Source organism: Haematobia irritans, chromosome 2, assembly GCF_050003625.1.
Source record: "Haematobia irritans isolate KBUSLIRL chromosome 2, ASM5000362v1, whole genome shotgun sequence".
Lineage (NCBI taxonomy): Eukaryota > Metazoa > Arthropoda > Insecta > Diptera > Muscidae > Haematobia > Haematobia irritans.
In genome coordinates this window covers 85,191,343-85,217,185 of record NC_134398.1, presented here as the reverse complement: position 1 = coordinate 85,217,185, position 25,843 = coordinate 85,191,343, and the positions used below count along the sequence as shown (strand labels likewise).

The window sequence follows — 25,843 nt, the reverse complement described above, 5'->3', positions numbered from 1 at the left end:
AATGTTGACCGCGGCTGCGTCTTAGGTGGTCCATTCGGAAAGTCCAATTTTGGGCAACTGTTTCGAGCATTTCGGCCGGAATAGCCCGAATTTCTTCGGAAATGTTGTCTTCCAAAGCTGGAATAGTTGCTGGCTTATTTCTGTAGACTTTAGACTTGACGTAGCCCCACAAAAAATAGTCTAAAGGCGTCAAATCGCATGATCTTGGTGGCCAACTTACCGGTCCATTTCTTGAGATGAATTGTTCTCCGAAGTTTTCCCTCAAAATGGCCATAGAATCGCGAGCTGTGTGGCATGTAGCGCCATCTTGTTGAAACCACATGTCAACCAAGTTCAGTTCTTCCATTTTTGGCAACAAAAAGTTTGTTAGCATCGAACGATAGCGATCGCCATTCACCGTAACGTTGCGTCCAACAGCATCTTTGAAAAAATACGGTCCAATGATTCCACCAGCGTACAAACCACACCAAACAGTGCATTTTTCGGGATGCATGGGCAGTTCTTGAACGGCTTCTGGTTGCTCTTCACTCCAAATGCGGCAATTTTGCTTATTTACGTAGCCATTCAACCAGAAATGAGCCTCATCGCTGAACAAAATTTGTCGATAAAAAAGCGGATTTTCTGCCACTGATTTTGGTAATAAAATTCAATGATTTGCAAGCGTTGCTCGTTAATAAGTCTATTCATGATGAAATGTCAAAGCATACTGAGCATCTTTCTCTTTGACACCATGTCTGAAATCCCACGTGATCTGTCAAATACTAATGCATGAAAATCCTAACCTCAAAAGAATCACCCTTTAAAAGTGTAGTACACACTCATGATTGCTTATCCACTTACATATTGTTGCGTATATATAGTGAGGCGTGTTTAATAACCCGACAAATAACGACAAACTACAATTTATTTGCTTAACAGATAGGTTTCACTAATTTACTTTTCACTTTGATGTCTACAGTAGAATAATCTACAAGCATCTTGTAATTCCTCTGGTAGATATCGCACACATACACTACCACATATATGCATCTGGGGGCTAAACCCGGCATTCGATGTCGAATTTATAATCGTATCGAAAAAATTGTCGATACGATTATAAGTTTGGATCACGGCATTCGATCGAAATTTGATGCAATGTCTCTAGCATTGCCAACAGCAAAAAACGAAACAGAACAAACCGAAATAACAAAATTAAGTTAGCGGCACAGAGTAAAATATAGAAAACTCATATATTTGATGATTTGTATATAAAAAGTAAATTGTATTGCATTATTTCTTATGGATCCATACATCTTTTTATATTCCTCATCTTCCGACTCGGAGGATGGGATAAATATAAAATTAATACCCATTGTCTTTGTCTGATTTCGAGCAAGTGCATGGGTTTGAAATGGTGTCCATTGTTAGAAAAAGCTAACTTTTTGCAGGTTCAAAAGACGATTTCGACTGACGAAGGAAGCGTTCAATTAAATACTTGGAGAAATACATTTTTCCGGTGACATGTCAACGTCAGTTCCTTGGATATTGCCATTGGCTACCGTTTTAAAACTCTTGGCCAGTGGAAGCTTTCAATATAATGTGGGCAACGACTACCTTGTTGGAATTGCACAGAGTACCCTATGTAAAATCTTAAAAAATATTACCCGTGAAATGCAAAGGAAGTTATGCCCAAAACATATAAAGTTTTCTCCAGAATCTTCCACAGAATGCATGGAATCGTTTATGAACAAATATTCGATACCGGGAGGTAATTGTTTAGCAATCTTGCATCCAATTCTTTGTGAGTGAGTGGAAGAAGCTTCTTTTGGTGTATTAATGTATTTGTTCTAGTAATGGAATGTTTCGATGGTACACACTTTGGATTGCAGCGGCCATCTGTGAACAAGCACACCTTTTTTAACAGAAAATGATTTCACAGCTTGAATTCAATGGTGGTAAGACTACATACACTTACATATCGACATCCATTAAAAAGTTATATTACTTTCAACAGATTTGTGGCCCTAAATACCAAATTTTGGCAATAAATTCCAAGTATGGCGGTGCAGTACATGATTCATTTGTTTGGAGTCACTCGGAAGAAAGGCATTGCCTTCTAGAACTTTATTCCCAGGGCTTTAAAAACGTTTGGTTACTTGGAGACGCTGGATATCCTCTAGAGCCATGGTGCATTGTTCCATACAGAAACGCAATTGAGGGTTCCGATGAAGCCCATTTCAATGACATACATTCCTAAGCAAGGTGCATTATAGAGAGAACAATAGGCATTCTGAAGACACGATGGAAAATTCCTTGTCGTGACAAGAGAAGTCGATATGCTCCATAGAAAATTGCACGTTTTGGAAATGTTTGTGCAGCACTTCACAACATTTGTATATTATTTAAAGTAGATTCATATGTTCAACAATTTCCGATAGAAACCCCATTTGATTTTACAAACTGTGATGGGGAAACACACCAAATAAGAATAGGCGACCAAATTAAAATTTCATTGGTAAACAATTAATGTTTATATTCAAAATGCTTGTATTTGCTTTATTCTAGTTTAAAATTAAATAAACTTAAAATTACATATGATTTTTAAATTATGTTCATAAGTCTTTCAGTTCCAATTTAATTGAAATAAAAATAATTTAGGTATCAAACATTATTTAGTTTATGCTAATCGCAAGTTCTCTAATTCAAGGGTTTTAATTTCAAGATCTATTTTCTTAGTAGCCATTTTCGCTTTAAATTCGGCTTCTTTAAAGTGTAATGACTTTTCCTTCAATAGTAATATTCTATCTAATATATTGTTGTTCTCCTCCATTACTTGTACGTGTCTTTCCTTCAATAGTATTAATTTGTCCATTTTTGAGCACATTTCAATTTGTCAATCCTTTATTTGGTCCATGGTCCATGTCAATTTGTTTTTTGCTTTTGGCACACGTCTTTTTGGCGTTTCGAAAGTGTCTTCTTGGTCAGAAACAACGAAAGATGATTCTGCGTTATCTATACCTTGAAGACCACTGCTGCCAAAACTTTCCACTGACAACAAACCTTCTACCGCTGCTGTTAGTCCAACCGCTTCTGAGATTTGCTCATCTGCCGCAAATAACTTTTTCTCTTCATATGGACCACCTCCTCTTTTTTATGGAAGCCTTGTTAAAGGAAAGCTTCTTCACGCTATGCTTTTGGTCAGCATAAACCTAAAGTACACAGGTACACATTTTAGCCATTATCATTTTTAATAATCCTCGGTCGAGTTTTGTTCCAAACTGAAATACACTTTGATTTTCGGATGTTTAGATATCTTTCCTTGTGTTTTATTAATATGGCACAAAACTTGATCAAGGTGGATTAGGTCGATTGCAGGATTACGGCGAAGTACAACGGGAATCCAAGATCCATCGTCGGTGGCCGTAAGCATACTTTTCTTCTATTTACCTTCTTCCAAGCTACACTATTCTTACAAGGTGGTCCAGAAGCGTTAAGTTTTGTGGATAGTTGGTCCCACAACTTCTTGGAAGTTGCTCTTGCCTGTGCACAATTTCTTATGTGGTTTTTTGCCAAGCTAGGATGCACGCTCGTGATCTCGGCAAGAATCAACTTTTGTTTGCCGTTTATTCGAGTTATATTAGTCCTAAATATCCAAAATGTATTCATTATATGTAAATTTATAATAAATTAACAAGAATTTGGGATACAACTTACATGTTTACTCCTCCGGTATGCGAAAACGATGTAAACAAAAAGTAAAAAATGCTTTACGATTGCAATTTACCAATCGAAAAAATTCTCGATCAATAAAACTCGATATCGACTCCCGTGATCAGAAAAAAAAAATAGATTTCGATCAAATGCCGAATGCCGTGATTAGCTCCCTGGTTATGCTCTTATTACTACAATACAATAACAATAGGCAATGAGAATAAAACAAGTATATAGGGCCGCAAGTTCGGCCAGGCCGAATCTTATGTACCCACCACCATGGATTGCGTAGAAACTTCTACGAAAGACTGTCATCCACAATCGAATTACTTGGGTTGTGGTATCTTAAAACTTCTTATTCCTGCATGGTTGTTGGATACCATATACAAACATCACGTACCAAATTTCAACCGAATGGGAAGTATTTTGCTCTTCCAAGGGGCTCTGGAGGTCAAATCTGGGGATCGGTTTATATGGGGCCTATATATAATTATGGACCGATATCGACCAATTTTTGCATGGGAGTTTGAGGCCATATATTAACACCACGTACCAAATTTCAACTGAATCAGATGAATTTTGGTCTTCCAAGAGGTTCCGGAGGTCAAATCTGGTGATCGGTTTATATGGGGGCTATATATAATTATGAGCCGATGTGGACCAATTTTTGCATGGTAGATAGAGACCATATACTAACATCACGTACCAAATTTCAGCCATATCGGATGAAATTTGCTTCTCTTAGAGGCCTCGCAAGCCAAATCGGGGGATCGGTTTATATGGGGGCTATATATAATTATGGACCGATGTGGACCAATTTTTGCATGGTTGTTCGAGACCATATACTAACACCATGTACCAAATTTCAGCCGGATCGGATGAAATTTGCTTCTCTTAGAGGCCTCGCAAGCCAAATCGGGGGATCGGTTTATATGGGGGCTATATATAATTATGGACCGATGTGGACCAATTTTTGCATGGTTGTTAGAGACCATATACTGACACCATGTACCAAATTTCAGCCGGATCGGATGAAATTTGCTTCTCTTAGTGGCCTCGAAAGCCAAATCGGGGGATCGGTTTATATGGGGGCTATATATAATTATGGACCGATGTGGACCAATTTTTGCATGGTTGTTAGAGACCATATACTAACACTATGTACCAAATTTCAGCCGGATCGGATGAAATTTGCTTCTCTTAGGGGCCTCGCAAGCCAAATCGGGGGATCGGTTTATATGGGGGCTATATATAATTATGGACCGATGTGGACCAATTTTTGCATGGTTGTTAGAGACCATATACTAACACCATGTACCAAATTTCAGCCGGATCGGATGAAATTTGCTTCTCTTAGAGGCCTCGCAAGCCAAATTTTGGGGTCCGTTTATATGGGGGCTATACGTAAAAGTGGACCGATATGGCCCATTTGCAATACCATCCGACCTACATCAATAACAACTACTTGTGCCAAGTTTCAAGTCGATAGCTTGTTTCGTTCGGAAGTTAGCGTGATTTCAACAGACGGACGGACGGACGGACGGACGGACGGACGGACGGACATGCTCAGATCGACTCAGAATTTCACCACGACCCAGAATATATATACTTTATGGGGTCTTAGAGCAATATTTCGATGTGTTACAAACGGAATGACAAAGTTAATATACCCCCCATCCTATGGTGGTGGGTATAAAAACAAAAGGTGTTACCGAATTAAGAGTGATTGAGAAACTAAGAACACAAAAGAAATTTAGGAAAGTACAAGAAAATAAATAGATGATTCTAACATGTGATGACGTAATTTTATCGTTACAATTTCAAATTTTAAATTAAGTGAAACTAATATAAATACACTTAAATCTAGAATTATCAAATTCATAGCAATATTTAGCATATAAATAAATATTTGGGGTATAATATTCAAATAAATTACAAACATATGTTTTTATTTATATTTCAACACAATTATATTTAAAACATTTGTATTCAAGTAAACAAATGTATAGAAACTGGAATTAACTATTTGAGGACTTAAACAAAGATATGCTTAGGGTGAAACATAACATGTCTGCACAGTACAAACAATTGTTTTTGGCTTAAGATCTTAGTTATCATAGCCTTTATTGTTAGCTTGTAATTTTTTATTGTAAGTTAGTTTTGTAATAAATAAATAACAAAGAATTGTTTGTTTGAACAAATTCTGAAAATGTATTTACTTGAAGGTGAATATGTTTGGTAAAGGGTGATACAGTCAAAATTTGGTCAATATAAACCTGATGTATTTCTTTCAATTTTGCATTTAAGAAACCTGAACACCCCTCATTTTGAGGGTGTGTGTGTGTAGAATGTTGCTCCTATTTTGATTTTGGAATTCACTCTTCAGATGTCAAAATGCCGTCCAAGCAAAAAGAGCAGCGTATCAAAATTTTGCTCGCGCATCGCGAAAATCCGAGCTACTCGCACGCAAAGTTGGCAAAATCGCTAAAAGTTGTCAAATCAACCGTTACAAATGTAATTAAAGTGTTTGGGGAACGTTTGTCGACAGCCAGGAAGTCTGGATCGGGGGGAAATCGAAAACCGGAAGCCGCTGAGACGACAAAGAGAGTTGCCGGTAGTTTCAAGCGAAACCCTAACCTCTCTCTCCGAGACGCCGCAAATAAGCTGGGTGTATCGTCTACAACCGTGCATCGAGCCAAAAAACGAGCCGGACTATCGACTTACAAGAAGGTAGTGACTCCAAATCGCGATGATAAACAAAATACGACGGCCAAAGCGCGATCCCGGAGGCTGTACACGACGATGCTGACGAAGTTTGACTGCGTGGTAATGGACGACGAACCTACGTCAAAGCCGACTACAAGCAGCTTCCGGGACAGGAGTTTTATACTGCAAAAGGAAGGGGAAAGGCAGCAGATATTTTCAAGCACATAAAACTGTCAAAGTTCGCAAAGAAATATCTGGTTTGGCAAGCCATCTGTACCTGTGGCTTGAAAAGCAGCATTTTCATAGCTTCCGGGACTGTCAACCAAGAAATTTACGTGAAATAGTGTTTGAATAAACGTCTGCTGCCTTTCCTGAAGAAACACGGTTGTTCCGTACTGTTTTGGCCCGATTTGGAATCTTGCCATTACGGTAAAAAGGCCATACGGTACGGTACGCCGCCAACAACGTGTAGGTGGTTCCCAAGGACAAGAACCCTCCCAACATGCCAGAGCTCCGTCCAATTGAGAAATACTGGGCTATTGTCAAGCGGAACCTAAAGAAGGCCAAAAAACTGCTAAGGACGAGCAGCAGTTCAAGGCAAACTGGCTTTCTGCGGCGAAGAAGGTGGACAAGGTGGCTGTACAAAATCTGATGGCAGGTGTCAAGCGTGAGGCCCGGCAATTCGGATTTGGAAAAGCGAAAGCCTAACTGAATATTTTTCCTGAATTTTATACTAATTGAACTTGAAAAAGAAATTTAATTTGATTTTTTAAATAAACGATTTCACCGATTTACACGCGTTTTCCCTTGACCAAATTTTGACCGTATCACCCTTTAGTATATGTTACAGACGCAATCAATTTTTAATTAAACTAAGTCAGTTATGAAAGTGATTGAGTTTTGAGTTTTGCAATTAACATCAATTGAATTTTGCAATCAACATCCATCAATTTTTAATTGAAATTTCAATAAAATTTCTTTGAACTTGCTTGTGACTGCATGTGTTGTTTGTTTGGTTAGAATTAAATAGATCATGTGCAATTGACAATAATATGGATGAAGATGCATTTCGCATTCAAACTAAAAAATATGTTGAGTTAGCCGACTAAATATCGCAAAAAGGAAGTGGAGAATTCAGCCAATAAGATATTTATACTAAAATTACGAAGTCTGTTTTTTGAGTGTATGTTTAGCGGTAAGTGAATGATTGAGCCTAGAGTAAACTGGACTCACTTCACGAAAACAATTTCATTTGATTAGGTGAGGTATAGTGGCAGCCCGTTATTTTAGGCTCATTTATACTATTCAGTCCATTGTGATACTACAAGTGGTGAACTTCTCTCTTATCAATTAGTGCTGCTCGATTCTATGTTTATGTTAATGACAAGCAACCTCTCCTTTTAGTCGAGTCCGAACGGAGTTTCACATTGCTGTGAACCACTTTGAGAAGCTTTGAAACAGCCAGAATGTCCTCTCAGCAGTACTGAGAGGGCATTCTCGATTTAGTTTTCTTGAGCCAGAAAACTTTCAATTCGAACAGAACCATAGGAATTTTATTTGCTTTAGACTTTGAGATACTTCATAGGGATTTTGTATTGGTGGGGTTCCACATAGTATTTCAATTTCTCTGATTGACTAGATCCTTCAGTACATTTACGCCTTACTCAGCAAACAAGACGCTCAAGTGCGAATGAACCTTATATTGTTTGATTCTGATAAAGAACGTTTCCATGTCATCACTGCGTCTGAAAATGCTCCTCCAGTTGAAGTAGAGTAGGTACTCTTCCAGCAACTGCCATACCTTTTCGATGATGAGTGTAATAATATTCACTTATTTGCTATTGATGCTTTTTCAAGAGGCTAAACTTTTTTTCTTATTTCTTTGACAGGACTCATTGTGAACGGATTCATCAATGTGGTAATTACCACAATTGAAAGGCGATTTGGCCTGCGTTCGCGACAGACTGGTCTGGTGGCAAGTGGATATGACATCGCCTCATTCGTATGCTTAGTGCCGGTGACTTATTTTGGTGGTCGATTGGGAGCCTCCAAGCCAAGCATTATTGCTTGGGGAGTTATTCTTTTGGGTATGGGATCACTTACCTTTGCCCTGCCACACTTCCTTGTGGGTCCTTATCGGGCCACAATGGCATCGACCAACATATGCAAAGCAGAAAGTAGCAATAACACACTACTACAGGTAAATACTTTTAATGGTGGAGTGTAGTCAAAGTATCTCTCTGATGATTTCTTGAATTTCAGACATGCGATATAGTTATCAACGACATCGCCTCCAATGGCTACTATGCAACTGATGATGGCGATGATGGAACTGGTGACAACTTGACTTGGACCGTGTGGCTATTCTTCGTCGCCCAATTACTGCATGGGGCAGGTGCTTCGCCCCTGTTCACACTGGGTGTTACCTATATTGACGAAAATGTTTCAAAGAAAATGTCATCTGTATACCTGGGTAAGTTGTTCAACAAAGCTTCCGAATGCACGTTAAAATCCTCTCCTCTTGAGAGCTGGGACTATCCAATGAAATGCCGATGGGGGTTTGCGACTAATAAACGTGTCTAGTGAAGCATAAATATCTATTTGCAAATTTAAGTTTTGTCAGATGCTCGCTATTTATATTACGCACATCCGTGTATCCCCATTGTGTGTTGTCTTTTGTCTGTCATGGGTAAATATTACAATTCCTTCGGATGGTTTTTAAGGAGCGATATTGCATTATTTTGAGATTTTTTTAAGGGGTAATGTCTGGTTACATCTACACTGAAGAAATTATTTACGTGATATTAAAGATTACGCAACCTAAATTTTAGGATGCCAAATTTACAAAATATTAAGGACAAATTTCTTTAAAATAATGAAATTTTAATTAATATAAAGTTTATAATCTGTGCTTCAATAACTTTTTTCATTAAATTTAGGACGCAAATTATGTAAATTTTCGTCCCTCCGTTAATGCCGCATGTCGCCTCATATAGGCTAAGACTTATTTTGAGGATTTAGTGTCTTTGTTTTAAAGTTTTTTTGGAAGTAAGAAAACATTTGTTACTTTGAAGTATCCGTTATAACTTGGATTTTTAAACTGGCATTTGTTTGTACGTGAGTACCTTTATTACTAAACCGCGAAAAGAGAATTAAAATTTGTTGAATGAGATCTGAATCTAAATTTTAATTATACTGGTCCTAGATTTAAAGCCAGATAGATCGCTAAAAAATTCTTAATTTTAAAGAAGCCGCATCTTTGGCTCGGAATCAATACCAAAATCCTTAAGGGAAGGTCAAAATCTTTGGATCCAAGTAAACTTTATTTTGAGTGTACAAAACCCCCTGAATGTACAGGGGTAAAGATTTTTTGATTTTTGGTAAGGACTCCGCACTGAAAAAAAAAATGTTGTGGTGAGGCCAAAGATTTCTTGTTCTTAAATTACGGATGCGAATTTTGCTTAGCATAAATAACGCATTTTTCTGATATAAAGTTTTTTCCTTGCCCACAAAGAGATTGTCTCTTTATTGAAGTCGTTTTGTCGTTATAGTTAAGCGATTCGGCTTAAAACTGGGTATCTTTACATGAAACCAAAATTTTGTTTGACTAAGGTCAGCTTGGCTTTAATAATTCCGAAAGATTCTTCAAAATTAATGAAATCGTCTTTATGTTTATTGAATTTTTGCATCTTGACTGCAAATTAAAATGAGCGTTCAAAAATAGGATATGTCTTTGAGTACTTTATTTTGAAGACGTTTTGTACTTGAATCATAGCACAATTTCAACTTGAGTCAGAATGCGGAAGCTTAAGTTCTCGTTAATACGTTTTAAAAAACTTTGATAGCACATGAAGAAAACATCAGAAAAAAGCGAATGGATGCCAACTTGTTTCCTAGAATCAAGTACGCAAAACTCAAATTTAAAAGAGAGCTGTGTCTTCAGCTATTCTTTGAATCTATACCAAAATCATGAATGTAAAGAACCGACCATGCAGTGCATCACAAAAAGCAAAGAATATTTAATTATGGACCGATATGGACCAATTTTTGCAAGAATATTAAAAAAGCATACACGCACAGAAAAAACATGTTTGGACATGGTTGCCGCATCCATTTAATACTTATCTAGAGCATGTAATTGTCGCGAAAACCATGTATTTTGTCTTTGTAAAAATAATTTTCGAGCAGAGAAAAATGTATGCTGGCAATAAGCATATGAATGGTTCTGAAATGCCGCAAACATGTTCTATTATTTAAATGATAAAATTTGTGACCATTACATGGTCATTCAATTTTTCGACTCTTTCGCAGGGAAAACGTATTTTAATAAGTTACGTATAGACATGTCTAGAACCATTACATGGCCATAAAGAACATGTACATTGTTTTCGTGACCATTTAATTTTTTAACTTTTTTGCATCGAAAAAATTGTTATAAAAACATTGAGCAGGTACACACGATTTTCATTTTGCGCGTGAGTCGTGTGTTGATTGTTTCTTGGAATGGACGGAGAATATGGCGTTTGTGTTAATTTATTTATTCAGAAGTGGCACGTGGTTTTATGTGAACACACAAAAGGAAAGTGTAATTGAAAAAATGTACCTGGCTTTTGTACTGCATATAATCGATTTTTATATGCAGTTACATGATGTCTGCATTTATACATTTGGTGGGCACGAAGTAAATATGGAATGATTACTTATTGTTGATATTGAACCAAAATAGATTGTGTAAAAATATATGATATTTGCTTGCACGACATTATAAATTCAAATAAACAATGATTTAATTTATAAATAAAAAGCCAATAAATAAAGTTAATTTTGGGTTTTCTTTTGTCAAGTGGCGTCCTTTTTTCGACGACGAAAAAAAAAATTTTCATAAAGATCAAAACATTTTAGCTTGTAACCATGTTCTTTTAACTGGAAGAAAACCATTTTTGACGAATACCATAACATTTTAGATCGTGACCATTGTCTTTTGATTGAAACAAAATTCTTTTTATCAATAAATAACATTTTAGATGAGGACAATTTTATTTTTCTTAGAACTATGGTCACTGAGCCAACATGGTTGCAGGTGAAAATGTTTCATGGTCGCCGCAAAAATAGCTCCTATCATATTATTTTGCTCTTCGAATATGATTGTGACAATCATGTTTCTGCTCTGCGTGTACTAATCGAATTACTTAGGTTGTGGTAATACTTGCCGATGACCTTGCCGTCTTAAAACTTCTTAACATCGTCCTCTAAATTGTAAGTTAGTCCATACGTGGTATATATTAGACAAAAAAAATATAAATAATTGAAATATAGAGTTCGCTTATAAGGGGGCTATATACAATTATGAACCGATATGGACCAATTTTTGTGTGATTCGGGATTGGTTTATCGGGGGGCTATACATAACTAAAGGGTGATACAGTCAAAATTTGGTCAATATAAACCTGATGTATTTCTTTCAATTTTGCATTTAAGAAACCTGAACACCCCTCATTTTGAGGGTGTGTGTGTGTAGAATGTTGCTCCTATTTTGATTTTGGAATTCACTCTTCAGATGTCAAAATGCCGTCCAAGCAAAAAGAGCAGCGTATCAAAATTTTGCTCGCGCATCGCGAAAATCCGAGCTACTCGCACGCAAAGTTGGCAAAATCGCTAAAAGTTGTCAAATCAACCGTTACAAATGTAATTAAAGTGTTTGGGGAACGTTTGTCGACAGCCAGGAAGTCTGGATCGGGGGGAAATCGAAAACCGGAAGCCGCTGAGACGACAAAGAGAGTTGCCGGTAGTTTCAAGCGAAACCCTAACCTCTCTCTCCGAGACGCCGCAAATAAGCTGGGTGTATCGTCTACAACCGTGCATCGAGCCAAAAAACGAGCCGGACTATCGACTTACAAGAAGGTAGTGACTCCAAATCGCGATGATAAACAAAATACGACGGCCAAAGCGCGATCCCGGAGGCTGTACACGACGATGCTGACGAAGTTTGACTGCGTGGTAATGGACGACGAACCTACGTCAAAGCCGACTACAAGCAGCTTCCGGGACAGGAGTTTTATACTGCAAAGGGAAGGGGAAAGGCAGCAGATATTTTCAAGCACATAAAACTGTCAAAGTTCGCAAAGAAATATCTGGTTTGGCAAGCCATCTGTACCTGTGGCTTGAAAAGCAGCATTTTCATAGCTTCCGGGACTGTCAACCAAGAAATTTACGTGAAATAGTGTTTGAATAAACGTCTGCTGCCTTTCCTGAAGAAACACGGTTGTTCCGTACTGTTTTGGCCCGATTTGGAATCTTGCCATTACGGTAAAAAGGCCATACGGTACGGTACGCCGCCAACAACGTGTAGGTGGTTCCCAAGGACAAGAACCCTCCCAACACGCCAGAGCTCCGCCCAATTGAGAAATACTGGGCTATTGTCAAGCGGAACCTAAAGAAGGCCAAAAAACTGCTAAGGACGAGCAGCAGTTCAAGGCAAACTGGCTTTCTGCGGCGAAGAAGGTGGACAAGGTGGCTGTACAAAATCTGATGGCAGGTGTCAAGCGTGAGGCCCGGCAATTCGGATTTGGAAAAGCGAAAGCCTAACTGAATATTTTTCCTGAATTTTATACTAATTGAACTTGAAAAAGAAATTTAATTTGATTTTTTAAATAAACGATTTCACCGATTTACACGCGTTTTCCCTTGACCAAATTTTGACCGTATCACCCTTTATAGACAAATATGGACCAATTTTGGCATGGTTGTTAGCGGCCATATACTAGAACAATGTATGAAATTTCAAACGAATCGGATGAATTTTGCTCCCCCAAAAGGCTCCGGACGTCAAATCTGGGGATCGGTTTATATGGGGGTTATATAAATGGCCCGATATAGACGAGTTTTTGCATGGTTTGTAAAGAGTAAATACCTACACCATGTACCAAATTTCAACCGGATCGGATGAAATTTACTCCTCCAAGAGGCTCCGGAGGTCAAATCTGGGGATCGGTTATAAATTTTTGCATGGTTGTTAGGGATCATATACTAAATCCAAGTACCAAATTTCAACCGGATCGGATTAAGTTTGCTTCTCCAAGACGCTTTATATGGCACTATATATAATTGTGGGCCGGTATGGACCAATTTTTGCATAGTTGTTAAAGACCATATACTAAACCCACATACCAGATTTTAACCGGATCGGATGAATTTTGCCACTCCAAGAGGCTCCGGAGGTCAAATCTGGGAATCGGTTTATATGGGGCTATATATCATTTTAGACCGATATGGATAAATTTTTGCGAGGTTGTTAGAGACCATATACTAATACCACGTGCCAACTTTCAACCAGATCGGATGAATTTCGTTCCTCCTAGAGGCTCCGGAGGTCAAATCTGGGGATCGGTTTATATGGGGGCTATCTATAATTATGGACCGATATGGATATCTTGTTTCGTTTGGAAGTTAGCGTGATTTCAACAAACGGACGAACGGACGGACATGCTTAGATCGACTCTGAATTTCACCACGACCCAGAATATACATATATTTTATGAAATCATAGAGGAATATTTCGATGTGTTGCAAACGGAATAACACTAGATGGAGTGAAATTTGCTCTTTCGTATATGTAATAATGCATCGATATTGGATATTTTATGCCTGGATGTTAGAAGGCGTATACCGACATTACATACTAAATTTCAAACACTTGCTTCTTCCAGAGGCTCCAGAAGCCATATCTGGGAATCGGTTTATAAGGGGCTATATAAATAATTGTGAACCGATATGGACTAAGTATTTTGTGGTTGGCTAAAAGAAAGTTTCTGGACCGAATTTCAACCAGATCGTAAATGAAATTTGCTCATCCAAGAGGATCCGGAAGTCAAATCAGTTTGTATGGGGCTATAACTCAAAGTGGTCCGATATGACCCATTTTTAACACCAACTGGGAGGGAGGGTTCAACCCCAGTTTCGACCGAACACCAAAAAGTTTTTCAGCGGTGGATTATCCCCTCTCAGTAATGCTGGTGATATTTCTGAGTGTTTCAAATCTTCTCTAAGTGGTTGCACTGCAATGTGGAAAGCCGTTCGACTATAAAAATAGGTCCCTCGTCGTTGAGCTAAACATAGAATCGGGCGGCACTCAGTGCTAAGAGAGAAGTTCACCACTATGGTATAGCTAAATCTGAATTTCACCACTACCAAGAATATCTATTTTTAATGCGCTTTACAGACTATCAGTTATTCCGGACGACAGTGCTCGTGTCGAACATATCCCGTATATTGTGCACATTATAAGTTAAGTCCGAAGGCATAATCGATACTGCTGCATGTTTATGGGATCGATAACACATTTACCGATTATGTAGTCATCGCCGACAAGTCGTATCTATCCGACACACCGTAAGATTCTTTACAAACACCGACATTCCGTCCGGAATAACTGATAGTCTGTAAAGCGCATAATGGAGTTTGAAGTCATATTTCACATAAAATTTGCAGTAGCGTTTTCCCGGGAATTTCCTTGAATGTTACTATAAATACCAACAAAAACGGGTTTTACTACTATTGGGTTCATTTTGTCTTAGTAGACAGTATGTGGCATTAGTTCAATGTAGTTTTTTTACTCGCAATCAAGTTTCAAGACGGGTCTTCGCCGAGAAAATACCACAGAACCATTTTCGTGCAGCGTCTGATGGCTTTGTCGGTTATTTGAATGCCATATTTCGTACTCGTAATTCCAAATCTGATGTTATTTTCGAAATTTTTGTTTTTTAACAATAAAATTAAAAAATATGAAAAAACATAGCACTTTACTTTGTTGCATTACCTATCAGCTACCCTATATATAAAATAATTGAATTATATTTATTGTTTTGGTATAGGAAAAACACATTATGAAGAAAAGTATTTGTTTGTTTTCAATTTCTCTCTACTTGTTTCAGTCAAAATCTTAAACATAAAGCAGTTGGTTCATTTACTAGAATAAGGTATGAAATTTTACTAGTATTGATTTCTTCTCGTGGTATAAGAATTTTCAACTGAACAAGAAATTTTTTATTCACTGATAACAACGCATTCATAAAAACGAACAAAAACCGAACTAAAATCGGGTTTCCTCAAATTTAGTAAAATTTCTTATAAAATGATAAATCTGACTTCCTTTATTGTAGAAGTCAAAAATTCAAAACTTAAGGAAACAAACTTGTTTTCCGATGAGTTGTTATACCCTCCACCATAGGATGGGGGGTATGTTAACTTTGTCATTCCGTTTGTAACACAATATTGGTCTAAGACCCCATAAAGTATATATATTCTGGGTCGTGGTGAAATTCTGAGTCGATCTAGCGATGTCCGTCCTTCAGGCTGTCTGCTAAAAACACGCTAATTTCCGAATCACGCCACACTGAAAAACAGTGAACCCACCAGGAAGAAAAAGTTGGTTAATTTTAGAAAACATAGTTTATGTTTAGAAAATTTTTACTAAATAGTATTACAAACGCTAACATAACGCATATATCATAAAATTAAGTAAATATTTTTTCGACAAATTCAAGAAAATTTATTAGACATAAAGAAAATGTTGTAGTTTGAAGGAAAAATTGGAGTTCAAAATGGCAAGAATGTCTTTAGTGCCATACGAAGTTCAAGATGGGCGCATTTGTCGTAAACTTTACAAATTTAAAGAAATAATGAATTATTTTGTGAGAAGTAAGAATTTAGTAAATCTTTATTCATCATTTGTGTATAATTTTTTTCCGTTTTTTAGTTTATTTTTCTAACGTACGCAAAAAAATTATTAAAGTAAAGGAAACATAATAATTCCATGAACTAAAATAAAGTTAAATTGGCTTTAGTGAAATAGAGGGTTTACTTAGTGTTGGAGTGTATATAGCCGCCATATAAATCGATCCCCAGATTTTGTTTGCGGATCCTCTTGGAGGAGTAAATTTCATTCGATCAAATGGAAATTTTGTACGTTGTGTTTGTATATGGACTCAAACAACCATGCAAAGTGGTCGATATCGGTCCATAATTATATATAGCCCCCAGTTAAATCGATCGTCAGATTTTACTTCTTGAGCCTCCTAGATAAGCAAATTTCATCTGATCCTGCTAAATCGCGCGATTTTTTGCTTGCAAATTGCACATAAAATAAAAAAATGAAATAGTACGTATATTCTCATTTGGGGTATTATCGATAGTTTTGTATTGTCTCATATTGGAATAAAATCGGTAAATCGCGTGATTTTTTTATTGCAAATACCAAATTGCACACAATTTCGTATCTTCTCCTTTTGGGATATTATCGATACACATCCATAAAACATCATTCCACCATATATAATATAAAAGTATCGATAATACTCCAAAGTAGTTGCAAGCAAAAAATCGCGGGAATTTTCTTGTTTTAGCTTACGTATTCCTCAAATCTCAAGTTTTGGACATCGCTTATCAATCAACGTCTATGTTCAACGTAATATTTAGCTTCACAGAGTTTCCAAATTAATCCGCGCTTGCATGATTTTCCTCTGCATTCGAATTTCGCAATATCTTTTTCCAATTTTTTTGTACGTATATTTATTCAGGAACATAAAAAAGTTTGTTTGCTCTTCTTGCACCGGAAATTATGTCGTAATTCATGGATTTTGAAACATCAGCGGCCGAATACAATTGCAAATTCATTATAACCAATCACTGTGTACACTGAAAAAACAGTGAACCCTTTTCCATTGCAAAATGAACTAAACTGTAGTAATATTGACCATGATTTAGCCCTTAAGATTTTTTTCAACTTGTCTAGTTTATAATTCTCTTAAATTTTAGTTAACCTATAACATTGTATTTTAGTTCATGTTTACAACACCATAAGATTTATATACCCCTACCAAGTTAAAAAGTCAGTATTATTTTGGTTTACCTGCTCATTTTTTGGGAAACCCGATAATAAAAAGTGGTTAACAGTCTCCTTAAAATGTCGACGACTAAACTATTTTTAAATCAATCCTTCCACAGTACAGAGAAATTAAATAATTAAAGGAACAACAAATCGTTTTACTATTATGAAAATGTTCATACATTAAAATTAAACTTTCTTTAAGCAAAAGTACTTTATTATAAAAACTTATGATGAGAGTTCTTAATACAATGTTTTTGTGAATAAAAATTATGACCACGTGGAACAAGAAAGTAGTTTATTTTAACTCGCTATTTGGACATTTTGACTTTTCCTTAGTTTTTTATTCATTTTTTATTCACATATCTTGCTGAAAAAAAATGGAAGGAATAATGAAAATTGTTAAAAATTAACATGTAATAAAATATAATTTTTAATCTCTTTAAATTAGCTTGTAACTTACCATATTTGGGGCATTTTATTAAATGGTGTAAGGAATTCAACTTTTCTTAGATAAACGTACCTCTTAAAGTTTGTACCTGAAACAATTAGAGAAATAATGAATTAAGTAATATATTAACTCATAAAACTGTGTTGTTATCGATGTGAAGGACATAATACAATAAATATTCTTGTCAAAAGAAAGCCAAAGTTTTAATATAAAACTTACCAATTCTCTATTAAATTGTACGCTGAGGTTAAAAAATTATCGAAATTCATTTGGGGATACTCTGAAATTAAATATTTATTTTTTACATTAAATAGAAAACATTAAATTGGTTTCCAAAAAAATCTAATTAAAGAAATAATATGCATAAAAAAAATAAATATTCTGGTTAAAAGAATGTTAAAGAAAGCTTGCCAATTCATAAAAACGTTTCCAAATTGTTATTCTGAAATTAAATATTTGTTTTTTACAATAAAAATATTAAATTTGTTTCCAAAAATATTTGATTATTGTAATACTAAAATAAGGTATTAAAAACATGTAATTTTGATAATAAAAAGGTCATAAAAATTTAAATATTCTAGTGAAAAGAAAGCCAATTTTTAAAAGAAAACTTACCACTTCTCTATTAAATTATACGCTGAGGAGGAATATAAAAATATGCCCGAATACATCTTGGGGTTGCTCTGAAATTAAATATTTTTTTTACAACAAAGAAAAACATTAAACTAGTTTCAAAAAAAAAAATAATAATAATAATTAGCAAATAATGATATAAATAAAAAATATCCTTTTTAAAAGAAAACCACATTTTAAAAAGAATACTTACCAATTTATGATTAAACTATATGCTGAGGTGTAACAAAAATTTTCCAAAAATATTTGATTAAAGTAATACTAAAATAAGGTATTAAAAACCTGTAATTTTTGACAATAAATAGGTCATAAAAATTTAAATATTCTAGTGAAAAGAAAGCCAATTTTTAAAAGAAAACTTACCACTTCTCTATTAAATTATACGCTGAGGAGAAATATAAAAATCTTCCCGAATTCATCTGGGGTTGCTCTTATCTTAGATATTTTTTTACAACAAAGAAAAACATGAAACTTGTTAAAAAAAAAATAATAATAATAATTAGCAAATAATAATATACATAAAGAATATTATTTTTTAAAAGAAAACCACATTGAAAAAGAACTCTTACCTATTTATCATTAAACTATACGCTGAGATGTAACAAACAATTTTCCAAATTCATCTGGAGTTACTCTGAAATTGAATATTTATTTTTTACATTGAATAATAAAAATTAAATTAGATAAAACAATTTCAATATACTTTCCATTTCAGCATTTTTCCTAAATATTGAACATTCTTAATACCTTTTTTCTAAGCTACCGATCATCACTTCGCCATCGTACATCTCATCGCTAAAATATTAATAACTTTCATTTCAAAGTTTTAATAAACAAACACAAATATATGTCTAAAAAAACCAAAATATTCCATACCTTTATATTCCCTTGTTACATACTTGCTAAAAAGATGCAACAGCCCACGCCAACGCCAACTATACAACTGAAGCATGCCAAACAAAACCAAGCAAAACCAAAACATTCCTACAACAACAAAAACACATGTGCCTTCATTGAAAACAACACCTCATCCAGACAAATAAACCATTCGCCAATAATAAACACACACACAAACCACTGAAAGAACAAAGACAACCCCACGCTCAGATATACACAACATCCCCATCACTCCCTACCATTTCTCATTATTGCATTGCATGCTCTCACTCTCAAAAAAAATTCAAGTAACATCATCTTTACATTAAACATATTCCACTTTGACGAGAAAGATCTCTGTACTATGCATTAGTTCATCGCATCTGTCCACAATTTACTCTAAAAACAATACTCTTAAATGCATATCAGTATAAGAACGATGAAACGTTTAACTTAAAATTAGCAAAATCTTCATGAAATGATATCTACCCATTTTTGACGAAAATGTCTATAAATTTAATTATATGTGAACTAAAAATATTTCATTGGGACATTTTTTACCAACAATTATTAACCATAGGAATTATCAGTAAGAAATTGCTATCCACTTTCAAGTTCATTTTTCGTAAAAAAATATTTTATCATACAAAAAAATCTTATGGTAAATTGCACTTATTATTTAGAAAATACTTTACATTTCACAAGTAGTTTTATAGCATGACAAACGAATTTTTAACTACCAGTTAAGAAATTTTTTAAGGAAATTTCCATCGTATTTTGTAGGCCATGAACTAAACGATTGCTACTTAGAATTTGTAAAATTTCCTTTCGAGTAGTTAATTTTCGTTGAAGATACGAAAAATGAACTAAAATTCTGGAAAATTCTTGTAATAAATTATTGTAAAAATCTTCTTAAATTTACGAGACACTATTTTTTCTGTGTAGGCTGTTCCGCATTTCAAACAGTAAAAATCTTGTAATTTTCGGTCAATTGCAAATTTACGTAAAATGAAATAACACCCCTAAATATATTTATGGAGTACTATTTAATTTTTTATTTTGAGGCGTTATTTCATTATGAAATAAGATCCCAATCTTAAAAATTAAATAAAGTCCCGAAAAATGTTTTTGTTTGGGGTGTTATTTCATTTTCTATTTGGGGCTTTATTTCATTGGGGCGTTATTTCGTAGAGCCATCTATTGGCAATTCAATTATTGACGTTAAATTCAAAATATTCAAATTTGAAAACTAAAGGTTTGGGAGCGGATCTAGCGATTGTTAAAAAATAATATAATAGTCGGTACTGTTTGAAAAAATACACATAATTTATATATAATTTTGTTGTTGTTGTTAATAAGCGTTTTTTTTTGAAAATTGTTGAAAATCAATAGCAAAACAATATAAGCCTAGCAACATGCGTGCACACAGAAAAAAAAATATTTTTTTGTCTTCAGTCCCGAAATTAATTGTGCCAATTAATTTTTAATTGAATTGTCTTCAATCACAGAAATGATAGTATCAATGAAAAAATTAATTGAAAGTCAATTAAAAAATTAATTGAAAGTCAATTAAATAATTAATTGATTCAATAAAAAAATTAATTCATACTATAATTTTTTGATATAGTTTTTTTTAATTAAAAATTTTTTGAATCAATTAAATTTTTAATTGAATAGTTTTTAAAAATCAATTAAAATTTTAATTGGAAAAATGTTCATGAAATGTTTTTCTGTGTGATCGTGTATAAAACACCAGCAGAATAATAACCCCTTCATTCGTCTTCATTTTGGAATCTTCAATTATCGGGTAACATTCAGTGACGCCCTTTGTGAAAAAAATTGGTTTATAATTTTCTTATATTTGTAGGTTTTAAAATTGTAAAAGGCAACAACTTATTAAAACCGGAAGATAGAAGTTGCAAAAATTACTTTTTACAGATGAGAAAAGTGAACTTTACATGGAAATTGGAAATGGTGGAATAATAAACTAATAGTTCAAGGTCAGCCGGTGATTTTGATTCTTAATAAATATATTTAATAATTAATAAAGCATGTATTTTATTGAAGAAAATATGCGCCTACATAAATAAATGAAACTGTATTTAAAAACGTATGTAAGCAGTTCCAATTTTGCGGTGTAAAACAAACCTTCAGGTGTCTTCTTTCTCACTTTTGAGTGCATTATAACATTCGATTTATCATGAAATGATGCTAAGGAAATATAATATAACAGCAGATAACAGTGACAAAAACTAATATGTCAAGAAACAAGGGGGCTAGTGATGCCTATTCATTCCATAGAGAAAGTTGACACTTGAATGCCGTCAATTCTTTGGCAGCATTCCACCCCAGTTGTGAGAATCGCTTGACACCCACATAGTAGACGGACCCTTTTAGAGAAGATGGTTTTGTTTTCGCTAACATGCGTGATTGGATGGAGTATTTGCTTGACCCAGTTTAAAACACACACCAAAAGCGAAGGAAGCATATAAGAGACCTTTTTGGCACATGGTTGCTCATCACTACGCAACTGAGTCATTTGAAGCTTATTAAAGAAGTCCTTTTGAATGTGAAATAGCTGATTCAGGGGAATAAAACTTCCCACACACACACACAATACATATGGACGCACCAAAACGCACATCCTTTGAAGCATGCTATTGCTGCCGTTAATGCATAATAAGCATAAGCAAGCGGCTGGATGTGGTACTTTCCGCTCTAAGGATATGCATCTCCATCAGCCAGCGATGCCAGCTTCAGACAATATCAACAAAACTTTTACAGACGGCAAAGGAGGATTTCCATGACATTGCCAATATGCGTAGCGTATACCCCATCACCATGGCATTTCACTCGCTCTACCATTTATCCTCCGTCTGATTGTTTGATCTGTTGTTTCTGTTTCTGTTTTAGTTTCAATTTCAATTGATGTGTGTTTGTGTCTCCATGCAAGTGGCTGTAAGTAAACACACATCGAAAATATTAGAAAATTTATTGGTTTCCAGTTAAGATAATCTAAGACCTCAAAAACAATTCAAGACAAAGAGAGAGACTAATTTGTTCCGCCATTGGAGTGCGAGTCCTTTTTTGCTTCGCAGGCAATTCCATAAGCTGTCTGCCCCCATAAAATAAAATTTGTGTTCCTAACCCTCAAGATATGATTGCTTGATTTGCTTTACGAGTTTTTATTCCTGCCTATGGACACACATAGTCTGACCCTTTTTAAGCCGGGGGTACTGCAAGTGTTGAGTCCATTTGAATAAGCTCCAATAGCTGTGATTTGTATGCTTGCTAATAATATCACAGTAAATTAAAGAACATACAAAAATGTGATATGTAAAATATGAAATAAATTTCAACGCTTTGTTACGCAGCAGGGAACATAGTTCTAGATGGCTTTAATAATTTTCGCACAGAAAAAAATATCGTCTTGGGAACAAAGATATCATGTCCTTAAAATATGAAAGCGAGTTTTGCTTAACTGAAGTCAATTTGTCGTAAGAAATCGGGAACAAATCTGCAATATTATTAAAATCGTCTTTAAATTCGATGATTTTTTATACGAGTGTGGTTCGGAAACTTCTTAGCCTATCAATGAAAGAGAATAGTTAGTTTTTCAAAAATATTTTTATTTTTCAATACAATCTCCTGAAACTTCTATACACTTAGTCCAACGATTTTCTAGCAATTCTATCCCTTGATTAAAATAGTTTTCCTCAAGGTCTTCAAAATAGTGGTTTACAACTGTAATTGCATCTTCATTTGAGGTAAAACGCTTGCAAGCAAGGATTTTTTTTTGGATTTGGGAACAAGTAAAAGTCACTGGGAGCTAAATCAGGAGAATAAGGTGGGGGCCACCGTGGTGCAATGGTTAGCATGCCCGCCTTGCATACACAAGGTCGTGGGTTCGATTCCTGCTTCGAACGAACACCAAAAACGTTTTTCAGCGGTGGATTATCCCACCTCAGTAATGCTGGTGACATTTCTGAGCGTTTCAAAGGTTCTCTAAGTGGTTTCACTGCAATGTGGAACGCCGTTCGGACTCGGCTATAAAAAGGAGGTCCCTTGTCATTCAGCTTAACATGGAATCGGGCAGCACTCAGTGATAAGAGAGAAGTTCATCAATGTGGTATCACAATGGACTGAATAGTCTAAGTGAGCCTGATACATCGGGCTTCCACCTAACCTAATCTAAGGTGGGTGGTCAAGCAGCTCATACTTTAATTCGTTGATTTTAGCCACTGCACCCAGAAAAAAGTGTCTTCGAAACTAAAGGCAAAAATGTTCATCAATTTAGTTTAGCCATTTTATTTCCATTCAGTTAAATTTTTGTGTGAAATAATAAAATTTACTTGTTTCAGTAAAAAACTCCTAAACTGAAAGCAGTTAGGAATAGTTCATTAACTAGAATAAAGCATGGTATTTTACTAATACTGTTTTCTTCGCTGGGTATAAGAATTTACTATTGGAAAAGAAAATTTTATTCACTGATAACAAAGCATTCGTAAAAATAAAAAAAACGAACTAAAACCAAGTTTCCTCAAATTTAGTAAGATTTCTTATAAAATGATAATTCTGACTTCCTTTATTATAGAAAGCTTATCATACATACGAATAACACTTGGCATAGAAAACTATTTTAGTTCACACTTGTTAGAATATAGGAAAATTTCCTACATTTCTTTTATCTACCTGTAATCGATACCTGTCATCGATGTAATCGATGTGTTTGCGCGTGAGTTGTTTTTTTTAGTTGGAATCGCGTTGTTATGGTATACGGAGAGATTGTTAAAAAAATAATATAGTAAAATAATATTATAAAACAAATAAAATATATAAAATATTTGTTATTTTAAATTAGTGAGAAAAATATTCGTTTTTTTTATAAAAAAGAAACCACCAGCAGAATAACAACCCCATCATTCGACTTCATTTTGGAATCTTCAATTATCAGTTAATATTCAGTGACGCTAACCTTTTGTGAAAAAATTGGTTTTGGATTTTTTGTTTATATTTGTAGGTATTGAAATTGTAAAAGGTGGACAAAATTGCTAGGCAGCAAACTATTCAAAGTGAAAAGTACTAGAAGAAGAAAAAAATATGTTTTAATATTTCAAGGCCAGTCGATGCTGTTGATTCTATATAAATGTATTTAATATATTAATAAAATATGTCTTTTATTGAAGAAAAAATTGCTTATATAAATACATAAAATTGTATTTAAAAACGAAGGTAAGCAGATCTAAATTTGAAGTAAAAGGTTTACCACAAATATGTAAGATTGTCCAAATGAATGAAAAAAGTTCAATAAAATCATTCCATATATGAATTCAATTCAGTTAAATTTTTTCATTCTGTAGTATAGTGGTACATAAATATAGAAAAATTATAACTAATATATGGAATGCATTCTACCTAATTTCTACGAAAATCACATCATTCAAACAAATAAAAATGTCTTTGGCGCTATACGAAGTTCAACTTTCTTCACAATGAGTTCATTTTAACTTAAGGAAGGGATCACTTTTTTCTGGGTGTGTTAAAACACTCTTGTGCGCTGGTGCGTTGTCTTGATGAAAAATTATTTTTTTGTGTTGTAAGCCAGGACGTTTTTCTCGAATTTGCACATTTAATTGATCCAAAAGGTTCCAATAGTATGTTACTCTGAATTTATTGTTTTACCCTTTTGCAGATAATCAATCAATAAAATACCTTTGAAGTCCCAAAAAAACCGTTGCCATAACCTTACCAGCCGATTGAATTGTTTTTGCCTTCTTTGGGGCACTTCCTCCACCTTCAGTCCATTGTTTGGATTGTTCTTTTATCTCTGGAGTATAGTGGTGGATCTATGTCTCATCAACAATTATGAAACGACGCTTAAAATCAATTTTATTTCGCTTAAAACGATGCAAACAAGCTTGAGAAATTTTCATTATTATGCGTTTTTGATCGACTCTTAACAAATGCGGCACCCATCTTGCAGAATGCGTTTTCATCTGTAGTTCTTCATGCAAAATTTAATGGACTCGATCATTTGAGATGCCCATGATTTTAACAATTTCACGCACTTTTATTCGTCGATCATTTAATACCATATCATGCACTTTGGCCAGAATTTCTGTTGTTGTTGCTGTTCTTGGACGTCCACTACGTGGTTCATCTTCAATGCTTGTACGACCACGTTTAAATTCAGCAACCCAATTTTTACTGTTGCATATGAAGGAGCACTTTCACCTAACACATTCACCATATCATTATGCATTTCTGATTCCGATAAACCTTTTTTATGTAAATATTTGATGACAGCACGCATTTCTAATTTTTCCATTGTAAAAATATTGCGGATGCTTCTTTTTTGAACACCTGTTTCTATATAAAGGAGTTGCCAGATCGAAACAAAATTTAACATGTGTTTATAACAGAGATGGAAGTTTCCAAAACACTTAACTTTTTCTGTTTATACCGCGCTGAATGCATTCAAAAATACAAATTCGATACGAACAAAATTTCTTCTACCATAGGCTCAGCAGTCAAATCTGGAAGTCGGTTTATATACACCTGGCTTCTCTAACATATGTCCCAAACATATTTTTTGCGGGAAGCAC

At 34.8% G+C, this 25,843-nt stretch overlaps 1 protein-coding gene across 1 annotated transcript in view; it reads left to right on the top strand.

The window, feature by feature from the left end:
• Oatp26F (Organic anion transporting polypeptide 26F) overlaps positions 1 to 25,843 on the top strand; it is a 127,351-nt gene that overhangs the window by 62,643 nt on the left and 38,865 nt on the right. The window contains exons 2-3 of the mRNA XM_075295506.1: positions 8,286 to 8,596; positions 8,659 to 8,869. Coding sequence (XP_075151621.1) covers positions 8,286 to 8,596; positions 8,659 to 8,869 — 522 coding nt within the window. The remainder of the gene's footprint in view (positions 1 to 8,285; positions 8,597 to 8,658; positions 8,870 to 25,843) is intronic.